General features: G+C 42.9%; 1 protein-coding gene across 1 annotated transcript in view; it reads left to right on the top strand.

Moving 5' to 3' along the window:
• The window catches only part of IL20RB (interleukin 20 receptor subunit beta), a 545,181-nt gene that overhangs the window by 182,252 nt on the left and 347,036 nt on the right, over positions 1-15,893 (top strand). Inside the window, exon 2 of the mRNA XM_044070107.1 lies at positions 5,724-5,847. Within this exon, the coding sequence (XP_043926042.1) occupies positions 5,724-5,847 (124 nt within the window). The remainder of the gene's footprint in view (positions 1-5,723; positions 5,848-15,893) is intronic.

Consider the following 15,893-nt stretch of genomic DNA (forward strand, 5'->3'; position numbering starts at 1 on the left):
TGGGCAAGGAAGCATGGCTGGTAACGTTGGACCTCAAGGAGGCATACCTGCATGTCCCTATCAGACAAAGTTGCAGAAGATACCTCCGTTTCATTGCAGGTTCAACCCATTATCAATTCTCTGCACTGCCCTTTGGCTTATCTACTGCACCTAGAGTATTCACAAAATGCCTGGCACCAGTAATTGCATACTGCAGACAAAGAGGAATTCAAATATATCCATATCTGGACGACTGCCTCATCCAAGCAGAAAGAAAAGACATTCTCTTACAACATCTGGCTTTTGTGAAGCATCTACTAAATTGTCTGGGGTACACAGTAAACGAAAAGAAGTCAAAACTAGTACTCTCACAAAAAATGACATTCCTGGGTGCCAGCTTGGACACAATGGCCCAGAAGGCTTATCTTACACCAGACAAGCAATTACAACTGACTCAATATTTCAAGACAATGGCAACAAAGACCCAATTAACTGCAAGAAAATTCTGCAGGCTTTGGGCTTCATGGCATCTTGCATTCTGATAATACCATTTACAAAACTGCATATGAGGAAATTACAGTGGTACCTAAAAAGCGTATGGTCTCAACACAGCCACAGCTTGGACACAGTGATATCTATCATTCCCTGTCTTCAACAGGAATTTCTATGGTGGGCACAGGCATGTCACCTCAACAAGGGTCAGCCTTTCATCTTGCCCCCACCCAGACAAACTATCACAACAGATGCTTCAGACTATGCCTGGGGGGCACACATGGCAGGGCAATACATTCAAGGCCTATGGACTGCAGAACAAAGAAAACTGCACATAAACCAAAAAGAGATGCTAGCTGTACAGAAAGCTCTGACAGCCTTCAAGGATCTACTACAGCCAGTCAACTTGCAATAAAGATGGACAACACCACAGTAATGTGGTACATAAACAAACAAGGGGGCACACATTCCTACCCTCTTTGCAGGCAAGCAATAATCTTATGGAACACAGCTCTGGCCTACCAAGTCCAGTTACAGGCTCAATTCCTGCCAGGACAGAAAAACACATTGGCAGACAACCTAAGCAGAAACATCAAAGATCCCCACGAGTGGAAGCTAGACCCACAAATATTTACAATGATAACTCAAAGATGGGGTCTACCAAATATAGACCTGTTTGCCAGTCCTCAAAACTACCAGCTGACAAAATTTTGTATAAGGACATTCCACCATCAAGCTTGGAAAGTGGACGCTCTCTCCTTCAGTTGGAAAAACCTGACAGCATATGCCTTTCCTCCATTACCTCTTCTCACAAAGGTTCTTTTGAAGGTCAAAAAGGAGAAACCTCGACTGATTCTCATAGCCCCAGACTGGCCACGCCAGCACTGATACCCGCTATTGAAGAATATGGCTCACAGCCCACCATGGACATTGCCTCAAATTCCTCATTTACTCACGCAGCAAGACAAGCAGATTCTACACAGCCAGATCAAGACCTTAAACCTGGCTGCATGGCAAATCAGTTAAGCATCCCACCAGCCCCTCTTTCACAAGCAGTACTGGATGTTATTCTAGAGGCCAGGAGGCCAAGCACCAGGAAGGCTTACTCGAACAAATGGAAAAGGTTTTGTGCTTGGAACCAAGCTAAAGGCCAAGACACAACTCAGCCTCATATGCCTCACATTCTGCAGTATTTAGCTGAGATGTTGCATAAAAGACTTTCCTTCTCCTCTATTAAAATCCATGCTTCAGCTATATCATCTCACTACGACACTAATCCACCTTTATTTTCCAATCCTCTTCTAAGGCAGTTCCTCAGAGGGGCAAAAAACATTAGACCACCTAGAAGAGCCCCTACACCAACATGGGACCTCAACTTTGTTCTGGAAAAACTAACGCTACCTCCCTTTGAACCAGCTTTTTCTGCAGACCTTCAGTTCTTATCCTGGAAGACTGCCCTGCTCCTGGCAATAACTTCTGCTAGGAGAGTCTCAGAATTACAGGCACTTATGGCAGTGGAACCTTTCCTCATTTTCCATCAAGACAGAGTTTCTCTATGAACTAATCCTTCATTCATGCCTAAGGTGGTTTCCAGTGTAGCTTTACATCAAACCATCCACCTACCCACTTTCTTCCCCAATCCACAGAACAAAGGTGAGAGACTTCTGCATTCCTTGGACATTCACAGGCAACTTCGTTACTACTTGGATAAAACTAAGGTTTTCAGAAAAACTGACCAGCTCTTTGTTTTCTATGCTACAGCTTCTCAAGGGAGGGCCATATCCAAGCAAACCATTTCTAAATGGATAGGCCATTGCATACGATTCTGCTATACCCATCATGGGAAACCAGTTCCTCCTACCATTAGATCCCACTCTACCAGGGCAACAGCTACCTCTACTGCCTTTCTCAGGGGGGCTCCTACCAAGGAAATTTTAGAAGCTGCAACTTGGAGTTCTGTACACACCTTCACCAAACACTATCACTTGCCTCTTTATTCTAAATCCAGGGCAGGCTTCGCCACTGCAGTTCTGCAGGGCCTCATTGCCTCCACTAACCCTCTATGATGCCTCCACCCTACCTTAGCTTTGGGACTCAACCCAAGTGTGATGACTGCAGCAGGGTAACACGATGAACATAGTACAGTTTTGTACCTACCAAAAAATGTAGATGTTCGAGTGTTCACCCTGCTGCAGTCCAGGTTACCCTCCCTCCAACCCCTCTGATCTACTGGCTAAATCTTTGCTATGCCTTTCTGATGTATTTGCTTATAGCTGAAGGGATTTTGTGTTTGTACGGTGTTCACACCTTATGGTACTAATTTGCATCACCTTTTTGGGGGCACCTGACATCTGGGGCAAGAAAAACTGAAGAAAATGGCGTTGGTTGCAATATATGTACCCCTGGCGCACTGATGTCAGGGATGAGGCGATAGCAACTGACGCTGGACCAAGACTTTGGAAATCCGGCCGACTGCGGGACCGCCTGACGACAGGATAACCCAAGTGTGATGACTGCAGCAGGGTGAACACTCGAACATCTACATTTATGGTAGGTACAAAACTGTACTTTCTATCACTCACAGACAAAAAATATAGGTTTACTTTTCCCACCCAGCAGGGAATCACCAGCAGTGCTTTAGTTTATGCAGGTCTGTAACCTTTTCAGAAAAAGATAGTCTGGAAATTTACTGTGCTTGTAAGTAGCACTCAAGACAATTTAACCTTTTAAAAAACATGAAATGTGCAGTGTAGATAATTTAAGTGTCTATCTCTTACATAGAAAAAAACACCAGGCCAACTACTCACAGACACACACACACACACACACACATATGTGTGTGTGTGTGTGTGTGTGTGTGTGTGTGTGTGTGTTTGTGTGTGTGTGTGTGTGTGTATGTGTGTGTATAAAAATATATATATATGGGTTTACTTTCCTCACCCAGCAGGGGAACACTATGCAGGCTTGAATTTTTTTCAGGAAAATAATCTGCTTGTTTATCAATTACTGAGTTTAGAAGCGTATGCTGCAGTATTGCAACATAGTTTTTGTCCTAGGATTTTGTACTAACGTCCTTTAAAGTACTTACAATTTGCTTGTGGTTGTGATTCAGCATGATAGCTACTTTTATAGAATAGATGTGACTTTTGGGTTAGGTTTGCTTTGCCAGAACTCATTAAACATTAAGGCATGATTGATCAGTTGTAACCAGAAATAGGCATCTCCATTACAGAATCTATTCCTCCTTTCATCCCACAAATATAATGATTTCTATGGTCAGCAGAACTCTGTGAAAGTTACATCAATTTTAACTGATTTTCACGATTTGGTTTTCTGATGACATGTGAATGGGCTGCAATATCTGCCTGCAAAAGTATCAACCAGATTTATTTATTTAATTACACTTAGTTGACCAGGTTAGTCCTACTAGGCCATTGATCTCTTTTCAATTGAGACTTGAGGTGGCATTTGTAAAAGCTTGGGGAAATTTGGGCTGCTCACTGTGGAATTTCTTTTCCTCTTTTCAGTAAGCTCCTAAGGTGTTATTACATTTGCCTGAATTGCTGCCATATCAGGTGGATGAGATCTCAGTTTAATGTCTCATCTGAAGGACAGCACATTCAGGAGTGCAGCTCTTGGTTATGCTGCACTGCAGTTATTGGAAAAAAGAATCCAACCCCTGATGTGGGAATAGAACCCGCTACCTTCTGATCTTCCTGAACAAAAGGTAGGTGTACTACTACCTACTCTGCAACTGACACTGAAGATGCTAATTTGAATATTATAGTCTGCATCATAATTCACTGGCTAACCATTTTTCTTAACATAGTAAATTTTGCTTCTGTTATCCATTGTATAGAGACAGCAAATGTCAATAATTGCTTCTGGATATGTTTCATTGCATTAAGAAGCAATGTATATTTAACTATACTCAGAAATAATCTGCACACAAAAACATGGGGACACAAAAAGAGCCTAGAGAAACTCATTTTACGAGTACAGTTTTGATATTATATTTATAAATCTACAATGAAGAATGGCCATACTGTGCTATATAGAGTAGAGAAATGTGTAGTCAGAATAAAGAATATAAAATTATTTAATTTCTGACTATCTTCAATCTGTGTTTCTAATTTGTTCTATTTCTCTTGATGTTTGGTCATAGAGTATGACTCTGGTGAAATGCATGTGAGATCAGTAAGTGCAAGTACTTTTTTTTTCTGCGCTCTCCCCTCACTGCAGCTGATCATCAGCTGCTGTTACTCCCTTCACAATTTAACCTCCCCACACTCAACCCTTCCCATGTCTGAAGCCAATGAGGAGGCCAAAGACACTGATGCAACTTTATACTGCTGACAGAGAGTGTGCTATAACCATCCCCCAATGCCAGCCCTGCAAGCTCTGCAATTGCTTCCTGCAGTGGTTGCATGGTCTCTTCTGTAAATGTGCAACCTCCCCACCAAGCAGAATATCACTTGCAGTGCAGAGCTTTATTGCAGCAAGGTTAGGCAGCCCTTCCCCCATCCAAGAATGTATGAGCTAGAGAACACTGCTCACCTGTGTCCTTACTGCTAATTAACCCTGATTGTTTCAGATACAGAAATGGCTTTATCTCTCTGAGTCAGACAATACTTGCAATTTTGTCTTTTTGACTATAAGACTGGACATGCTAGAAAAAGTGCTTAGGTCCAGGAAACCTGAATATCCATAAAGTAAACTGTAGCTACATTTAACTATTAAAACATCTAAAAATGCAGCTATAAATATTTTTAAATAATGTGCCACACTAGCTGATAAACTCTCAGCTAATCTGTAGTAATTATGCAGTCTGACACTTTAATGTAGCGGTTCTGCAATATGATCTGCTAAAGAACTTCATCCTGTAGACCTCAATCTCATTGCTTCAGACTCCATTTGCTCACTGTACTAGTCTGGGCACATCATTTAACCATACTGGGTGACAATCGTCTCAAGTTAGTAAATAAAGTATTTAAAATGTGCTATTTTGTGCCACTCTAGCCATAGTTCTGTTAAAGAATAATAATGGATAAATTTATATGTCTGTGAGCAGGATCATAGTTTTTATTCCACTAAAGACATTTAAAAGTGTGTCACAAATTATAAAGATTTATAAATACCTTTCAGAAGTTATCTGCTATGTTTATAATCCACATCAGTAGAGTACCATGCATTGTATATGCCTGCACACAAAATTTACCACCTGTAACCCATTTTTCTTCTGCAAATTGCAGAGACAAACAGAATACCAGCACCACAGAATGTGTCTATGAATTCCACCAACATGAACCATTTCTTGCTTTGGAGTCCAGTGATTGTTCTCAATATGGAAGTCAAATACACTGTGGAATTTCAAGGGTAACTAAATGTTTAATTATTCTGAACTCTTGTGAAAGTAATGAATACATTGATTTTAATAACGACTTAATATGTCACCACCTTTAAGTTAGACTATAATATAAATCAGCTCTGCAATGTCTGAATGATGGTGGATTGCTTCAACACTTGCTATCTTCTGTTATTAACATTTGATCTCAAAATCAATGAATGCACCATGCCTGTTTTGGGCTTGATGAATACAGGATTCACAGGTATAGTTATATATATGTGGGAATGCTACTATTTGTCAATTACCATTTTTTTTGGCACTTGAATATTTTGTAACATTAAATGCAATATTGAATGTTTGACACTTCAGTTCAGCTATCTCTCAGGACGGGACACTTGAAGTAAATCAAAATATGTTTTTCTTCTTGCTTTTTATTTTTCTCTGGTTTTGTGCAGTGTTAGAGTTAGTATATTTAGAGATAAATTCTCATGTGGCACAGACTTAATTTTTGGATTGTAGTAACACATCACTCTGTAAAATGTTACATCTAATGAGTTTTTTGTATGTGCTGAACTGATTGATACTTTGCATGTTTGCAATCTTTTGTGGCTTTTGTTTCAGTTCTCTGAATTAAGGGAACAGTTTAGTTGGCAAGTGAAAAAACCCACAATATTTGGTTTATTGTTTTATGCTATACTAATGTCCTAGTAATATTGTAAGCAGTTATGTATAATTTTTACTTCGTATAACCAAAGTGACCTAATGGAGTGCACATAGTGACGTGGCATTTGAGATTATCATGTCCTGTTTTGTCCCGGCCCCCTTCAAGAAACACATCACATCGAATGACATTTGACGACCTTTATTAAATTTCCATAAATATAAATGTTAACCAATATTCATTCATTTCAACAAAACATGATACAGGTGAAATATCCATGTAAAATTATCATAGGACAGGAAAGTGTAAACCTGCTCATCCTGATCAGTAAGCAGCGTCCATACCTCCACTCACTTACTTGTGAAGCAGTGTACCTGTTCACTTCCGTTACCATTTAATGCATTATACCATCAACCAATAAGCAGCTTCCTCCGCTTGCTTATGTAGTTATCAAGCAGCGTAACCGCTCACTTTCCTTTCCCAACTTATTGAACTGACCATCGAACAACAGCGGGGGAACAGAAGAGGGCAAGCTTGCCCCTCTTCTCTGCCCTATCCAAACTACACATAACTACATCCCCACTAATAAAAAGGGGTAGAGAGGGCGGGTAGCAAGTTCATGCCAAAATGTGACTCCTACTCCAGTTACACTTGCCTAACATCCTTTAAGCCCCACCCTACCCCTACATCACTCCCTCCCAAACCTCATCCATTCTTATTTAACCCTATCCTACCCTTATCCTCCCAATTCCTCCTACTCTATTTATCTACCCCCCCTTGAAGATGTCCCTGGACAAATTGGTCTGTTCCAAACCTCATTTGTCCCAGTCCCCTTCAAGAAACACATCACACTGAATGACATTTGACGACCTTTATTCAATTTCCATAAACATAAATGTTAACCAATATTCATTCATTTCAACCAAACATGATACAGGTGAAATATCCATGTAAAATTATCATAGGACAGGAAAGTGTAAACCTGCTCATCCTGATCAGTAAGCAGCGTCCATACCTCCACTCACTTACTTATGAAGCAGTGTACCAGTTCACTTCCGTTACCATTTAATGCATTATACCATCAACCAATAAGCAGCTTCCTTTGCTTGCTTATGTACTTATCAAGCAGCGTAACCGCTCACGTTCCTTTCCCAACTTACTGAATTGACCATCCAACACCAGAGGGGGAACAGAAGAGGGCAAGCCTGCCCGTCTTCTCTGCCCACCAGCCTGACCAGGATGTTACCCCTCTATCCACCAAGCTGCCATCATCTAGACACCATTAGGGGATAAGGCCAAACATCATTTGGTGTACAACAATTGCCAGGACATTACCAGCCCCTGGCAATTACCTAATGATTACCAGGGCATGACCTACCACTGCAGCAGGAATACTCAACATCCAACCACTGAAACCATCCTTCCCATAGCAACCCCTTTTACTTGCCCAATGACATGTAGAACAACCTGAAAACTTTCAAATGCCATTTAACAGCCACTTTGCCAACACCAACTACCCATTATAAACAGTAAGGCACTTACACCCCATGATAGCTTTAGCAATCTGACCCCTCTTAGCTCTATCAGTATGCTTGAATACCACCAGCAATATACCAAACTTGAAATTGCCCTATGCCACCTGGTCCAAACAAGATTAGTGACATGTCAACTCCGTCCAGAATGTAGAAAATAAACCATACCCTTGCTCTCCTTCAAGTATGGTAAATCAAAGCCACACTTCCCATGCAAGGACACCCCATCTAACTCACCACCTGAACCCACTTACTCAATGCAACCCACTCATCTCCTACCCCTGAAGGCTGCAACCCTACCTGAGCCAATCCAAGAAAAAACTCCAGCTACCAATAATACAGTGTAAATTCACTCCTGATGCTCCCCACCCAAAATAAGCAAAACAAACCATTACGTTGTAAGTATTGGGAAAAAAATATAACAAACCATTCCACATGTGGCTGCCTTCCTGGAACACCATGTACTCTTTTCACACCACTCCACCAGTCAACATCATCCTCGACTCTCTCGCCTAAGTCACCTTCCTTCAACCTACCAAGTAATACCCAGTCAGCCCTTCTTCATTTACAACCTCCAAGGGATCTGAAAAGAAAAACTGTAAATACTTCATTCACACATAATCACAGCTTAATGACAGAATGCACCACCACTGGCATATCTCCTTCATCAACTGCATAAAATGCATCCACTACCGCATACAAAACATCAATGAAACTTAAGATGTGTTAACAAAAAATACCTGTTAAGATTTCCTCCACACCTCACAGAGTCATGATACAACTGATACCCATGCGAAATAAAACAAATGAATGCATTAAAAGGCCTATTCTATAAATAAATAGGGAGTATGTCAAAAGTTCAAACTCTGAAAAGTTCGAATACCAAAACCTCGAAGACTGAAAATATCGAAGCTGCAGAACATCGAATTCTTTCCCAGGGAAAGAATTTGGTGGGCTGTTTCCGCAGCTTTCCTCCACTGTGGTGCGAACTCGGAGTTGTTTTATTTAAGTAGGGGGGATGTGGGGGGTGTTTGCACCCCCACATTAGAAATAGTTTGTAGTGATCGTGTGTTTCACGTTTTGTACTGGAACAGTGATTTTTTTCCCCAGGGAAAAAAAAATCTCTGTTCTCAGTCTTCAAGGTTTTCAGCTTTCGTGGCTTTGGGTTTGATGTTATAACATTTGAAGTTTTGACACTTCAGTGTTGGGATATATATCCAATAAATATATCACTCTTTTCCCAACAACATTGTTCACCATAACTAAAGCAAAGAAAAAAAGAAATCCATTGTTGTGCTATTATAGCCTATTACCAAACCTGAGGTGTAAATTCCCCCCTACAGCTCTACCTATATCCCTTTGGACACAGGCAGCAATCACCCATGTCCCTCTTAAGTAAGTGAAACATGCAGCGCACACTGGATTAAGGAATCTTACTTACCTGAGGCGGGCTAGTTCATCAAAACCTTAGAACCATTAGTCTAGTAACTACCCCTGCTCCTGAAATGGGTGTCGCTCCTCCCACCAGTAAGAACTCCAAACTGCACCTAAGCAAATATGAAACCTGCTATAACTTGCTTGCCCTCAACATCCTCCCTTGGCCTTACCCTACCCACCTTGAAATACCTTAATGAATACAAAACAGACACTTGTTAACATATCATCTACCAGACATCAACCCAGCCGCCCCCAGCATAATACGTTACCTCCTAGTAACTACCCCTGAAATAAAATGAATATAGACAAACTGACTTTTAAGGGCCCTAGCATCAGTAACCTAGTGACTTCCTATGCCTTTATTTACTGTGCATCCACCCCACCTGTGGAAACTCCCCAGACCCCCCCCATAACAGATCCACTACCCTACTTTACCCAACCCCCAACATACTCCTGTACTGGTTGATACACGACTCAAACCGCACCAAGTTATTCACAACCATGCTTTACTCAGCCCCAGACATATCTTGCTAAACAGCGAATAAAATAAATTTCCCTGTGACCCCTTTGTACACAACTCCAACAACTGGAACGTTCAGCCCCTCAGCATCAACTACCTTTAACTACTTCCCGCAGGAAAGCAACTGTTTACATTACACCCCCAATCAAGCACATGTATGCACCATTACATCAATGGCAACAGCCACTGGTACCTGCACCATCATGCCCCTAGTCCTACCTTACCTTGACCCAAACATACCTCCTTGCATAACCCCCTATACACCACGCCAGCACCAAAATCCACAATCCCATTATACACTAGTCCAACCATCAAAATTCACATAAAGCATCCATTACCTTTCAAAGGCATTTAAATAGGGTACTGACCACTGGTCACTCAGCACATGCCCATCTCTGGCCTTCCCGTGCACACCCAAGCACCAGCGGCATCCATTGAAACAGCTCCAACACCTTCAACTCTCTTTCCCTTTGATTACCAATCACGCCCACTCGATTACGTACCTCCATAATTTCATAAGTAACTGTTGCCCACTTGTGCTCCCCATGTGTAACCTGCTCGATCGCCACTGCTTCCATTATCTGCAAATTCACTGTGTATCACCACAACTGGTATGCAACACACCACCATCTACAAAGAAAAAGACAAAATTAAACCCTCTAATATGTAAAGAGAAAGCTCCACCTTATAACCACCTATTCCAGATTATAGCCACAGCATTCCAAGACTGCATCTGCAAGAAAGAGAAAGACATGTAAATCATTAACACACATTCCCAGACATCTTCAAGGGCAACCTATCCTGCCAACCCAGGAAGGCATGTACCACAGCTACTCACATCTATGTACACCACGCCAGCTCCAACACCTCCATGCTAGCTTATATTGTAAAACCATCTGTTTAGCTCTTAACCTTCCATCTCCAAATGAGGCACACTAACCAACATAATATAGAACAACAGAGTTTCAACCAAACAGCTGGATGGGAAGCCAGAAATCCATCCCAATGGGTCACCTCTTGGGCCTCCTTCCTTCTGACCATCACCTGAGTTCCACTCAGCGCCTCTTGTCCTACAGAAGAAGGAAAGAGAAAACATTGCAATTTTCAGCACACATGTAACCAATGCTAATAGACTTGACAGCTTTCCCATTGAGCTGCTTTGTAGTACAAGCATCCCTAATGCAACATAGGTTCATAGGTTCATAGGTTCATACTAGGCTATCTGCCCTAGGGCATTTATAAGGCTAGCCAGAGTTGTGTGGCTTTCACCACCCCTTAGGTTGAAGAATACTATACCCATTAGTTTGCCATGCCTCTGTCCAGCAGTGATACAGAGATGATCCCCGGGGTAAACCTACGATCTCCCATCCACTGGTCAAGATTCCTCTTGAACAGTGCCAGCGAGGTGCTCTGTCTCACATGGACCGGGATTCTGTTCCACAGCATAGGGAGTCTCTGGGTGATGAATCTGTCCCTCCAGCACGTCCTATTTATATCCGTGTTGAGGTTTAAGTCTCTTGCTCTTGTGGCTCTGGTGGATTTGGATTTTTTGAGGTGGAGCATGTCCATTAATTCCGGGTTGGACATGGCCTTGTATGTCAGGCACAGGTCACCTCTGAGCAGACAGTATGCGACTGAATAGAGCTGGAGTTTCTTCAGTCGGGCAGCATATGGCATAATGTTCTTCATCTCACATTGCTGCAGTCCTTACATATGGGTAGTCCGCTGTCCTCGGTCAGCCCGAATACCAAAGTATTAGGCTGACGTCGGTCAAGGCACTTAAAACTGACATCAGGACGTCAGGGTACAAAAGCGCATGACCGACGTCATTTCCTCAGTCTTTTTTGCCGCATGGTCTGATGCAGAAGCAGCGTTGCAAGTGCCGTTCGGCGTTCTGAAATTTTTCGAATTCGGAGTTTCAGACCGAATCCAAGTTGGCTAAGTACCCCGTTAGGGATTATTTTGTTTTTTTCTTGCCTCAGTGTTTTACCGGATGTCAGAAAAAGTGAATAACTGTATTTCTTGTGGGAAACAGATACCGCATAGGGATTATCATTCTTTGTGTATTCCTTGTTTGGGGCCTGAGCACGACGTTGTTGGGTGTCGCTTTTGTGCTAGGTTCAATAAACGCACTATTAAGCGAAGGTTGGATTGTGCTAGGCTGGTCTTTGGGAAGCGGTGCAATTATAATATGCCGCCGGATTCTCCGGCGCCCGCTTCTGCGAAGAAGTGCAAAGACAAAACAGTTAAACCCAGGCATGATGAGTCGTCCGTTCCGGCCGCCGGTTCTTTAGAGGCTTCAGTGGAACCGGTGGTTCCGACGGAGACTTCTCTGGAGTCTCAGGGGGAGACTTTGATTTTGCAGGAGGTGGTCTCTCAGGAGGCAGGTCAGGCTGAAGGGGCTTCCCAAGTTACTGTACTCCCCTCCCTTCCTAGGGTGGTTAGGCCTTCTCCTTCTGTTTCCAAGGCTTCTCCCAGAGGCAGGCCAGTTTCAGCTTCTGTTGGTGTCACTCCTAGTTCAGCAGGGTCTGTGCCTAAGAAGCACATGCTTAAAATGGCAGAAGATTTAATTACTCTGATTAGAGGTTCTATGCCCCCTCCTGATAAGAGGCCTAGGGTGGAGCCAGAGTTGGGAAGTTTTGAGCAGGCATCGGATATTTCAGAGTCTTCAGCTGAAGACTTGCAGGAGTATTCTCCTTATTCTGATTCTGATGCAGATGATTCCACTCCTTCTGCTTCTCCTCCAGAGGATTTTTCTTTTTCAGAGACACTTCATTCTATGAGGGAACATTTTAAGTGGGAAGGTCAGGACTTCTCTGATTCTAGGAAAAGGCTTAGGGAGTTTTTGCTGTTACCCCAGCATAGGCCCTTGGCTATACCCCCTGTTCTGGATGTTGTGGAAGATGTGTTTGCAGAGGCTTCACTTAATCCTGATTCTCTGCCTCCTGCTCCTGTTAAACCGGATAGGTATTACAGGGTGCCTGAGGCTCATAAATATCTTTATAAGAGTCCTAGGGCGGACCCAGAAACGATTAGTCAGGGACCTAAGGGGTTCAAGGCCTCTGTTGTAAAAAATCCGGTTCCTCCAGATAAAGAAGCCAGAGCTTTGGATAGATGGGGAAAGAAGGTCTATACATCTTCTACCTTAGCTATGAGGGCTTTGAATTGCCAGTTTCATATGTTGAAATATCAAAACTTTCTTCTTTCTCATTTGAAGTCTAAGGTGGATGCTCTGGCGGAAGGCATTGAGTGTAAAGAGTTGCAAGATTTGGTGCATGTCTCTGAACAAGTGGGTAAGCATTCATTACAGTGTGGTTTTGATGCTGTGCAGGCCTCGTCTAGGGTGGCTGCCACTGGCTCAGTTCTTCGCAGGCACGCCTGGTTAAAGGATCAGAATTTATCTGACCATGTTAAGACTAGGATTTTGGATGCTCCTTTGCAGTCTGATGTGTTGTTTGGTTCACCTGTGGAATCAGTCTTGAAGAAAATGGAAGACAAGGCTAAGTCTATGCAGGCTGTTAAGGATTTTTTGCAAGTTCAGCCTCCGAAGTTTAGTAGGAATTGGCCTGCTAAGGGGTGGACGATCCTTCTTATGATTCTCAGTCTAGGGGTAGATCTAGACATGGTAGGGGCAGAGCTCAGAGTTCTTTCAGGCCTAGAACAGGAGTTCACCTGCACAATCTTCGGGTGAGGGCAGGGGCCAGTCCTTTCGTAAACAGGCCCAATGACCTACTTTTCAGCTGCCAGATCCTTCTTGCCTGGCAGCACCTTTGGGAGGAAGGTTAGCACTCTTCAAGGAAAATTGGATGTTGATTACCCAAGACAAATGGGTATTGGATATCATACACCAGGGTTACAAGTTTTATTTCCATACCTTGCCTCCTTTCAAGGGCATGCCGGACGTTCCTCCTCAGCAAAGACTAGAGGCTCAAAGCAAATTTCTTTACTACTTCAAATAGGGGCCATACAAACGGTTCCTCTGCCAGAAGTGGGCCTAGGATTTTATTCTCGCCTGTTTCTAGTTCCAAAGAAAGGAAACACGTGGAGACCAATTTTGGATTTATCCATCCTCAACACATATCTGGACATTCCCAAGTTCAAAATGTTAACGTTACAACAGCTTTTACCTCTGCTGGGCAAAGATCACTGGATGGTGACTCTGGATCTCAAAGAGGCTTACCTTCATGTTCCTATCAGGCCCAGTTGCAGGAAGTATCTGCGTTTCGGGCTGGGACTTCACATTATCAGTTCTCTGCATTGCCCTTTGGCTTATCTACTGCGCCCAGAGTGTTCACGAAGGTTCTGGCTCCAGTGGTAGCTTTCTTCAGGCTAAGAGGAATACAGATCTATCCTTATTTGGACGATTGCCTGATACTGGCCCAAGAAAAGGACGAACTTCTTCATCATTTACAGTATGTGATGGCAGTGTTAAGATGCCTGGGGTATTCTGTGAACGAAATAAAGTCCAGTCTAGTACCCTCTCAGGACATGTGCTTTCTGGGTGTGAGACTGAATACAGCATCCCAGATGGCCTTTTTGACCCCGGACAAACAAAAGAATCTTTCTCTTTACTTCCACCAGTTGTCTCACCAGTCCAGGCTGACTGCAAGGACAGTCCTTCAAGCCTTGGGGTTCATGGCATCTTGTATTCTGGTACTTCCCAATGCCAAACTGCATATGAGGAAGCTACAATGGTATCTCAAGAATGTATGGACACAGCACTGCCAAGATTTGGACACTGTCATTCAAATAATACCTTGCATTCAAAAGGAATTTTTGTGGTGGGCTCAGGAATGTCACCTAAACAAGGGACTCTCTGTGACCCGGCCAGAGGCGAGTCAGATTTTAACGACAGATGCCTCAGACAAAGCTTGGGAGCTCATCTAAATGGAAAATGGATACAAGACACGTGGCCTGCCAGACTTCAACATCTACATATCAACTTGAAGGAGATGTTAGCAGTCCAATTTGCATTGATAGCTTTCAAGGATTTACTTCTTCCAGGGCAGGTGTTGATTCAAACAGACAACACAACTGTCATGTGGTACATCAACAAGCAAGGGGAACGATTCTTATCCTCTATGCAGACAAGCAATGATTTTGTGGGAGACTGCTCTCAGTTTACAGCTAAATCTTCAGGCAAGGTTTCTGCCAGGAGCACAGAACTCCTTAGCAGATGTGTTGAGCAGACAAATTATGGATCCCCACAAGTGGAAATTGGATCCTCATGTATTCCAGAGGTTGACAGTGTTATGGGGAACTCCAGACATAGATCTGTTCGCTTCTCCACTAAATTACCAGCTGCCAAAGTTTTGCACAAAAAGGTTTCATCCCTCAGCTTGGAAAGTGGATGCTCTCTCATTCAATTGGAGCAATCTTCACGTGTATGCCTTTCCACCTCTGCCTCTCCTCCCAAAGGTACTGCTGAAGGTCAGACAGGACAAGCCAAACATGATTTTAATAGCTCCAGATTGGCCTCGACAGCACTGGTACCCATTACTGAGAAGTCTGGTACAGGAGCCTCCATGGCCTTTGCCTTCGATTCCTCACCTGCTGTCTCAGGAGAACGGTCATTTACTCAATGTCAAACTTCATTCTCTACATCTGACAGCCTGGCATATTCTGGTTTAAACCCTGGAGGGTCTCAGCTTCCACAGCAAGTTTTGAATGTTATTTTGGAGGCCAGAAGGCCTAGTACAAGGAAAGTGTACGCAGATAAATGGAGGAGATTTTTATTTTGGAGTACAGCAAAGGACTTTGATGTTTCTAAACCTAATTTAAGTGTGGCGCTTCAATACCTTACTGAGTTATTGGACAAAGGTTTGTCCTTCTCCTCTATAAAGGTTCATGCTGCAGCAATCTCTGCTCACTATGACTGTGACCCACCATTATTTTCTCAGCCTTTGTTTAAGCAATTCCTTAGAG

Source organism: Protopterus annectens, chromosome 4.part1, assembly GCF_019279795.1.
Source record: "Protopterus annectens isolate FY-2018-M chromosome 4.part1, PAN1.0, whole genome shotgun sequence".
Taxonomy (NCBI): domain Eukaryota; kingdom Metazoa; phylum Chordata; order Ceratodontiformes; family Protopteridae; genus Protopterus; species Protopterus annectens.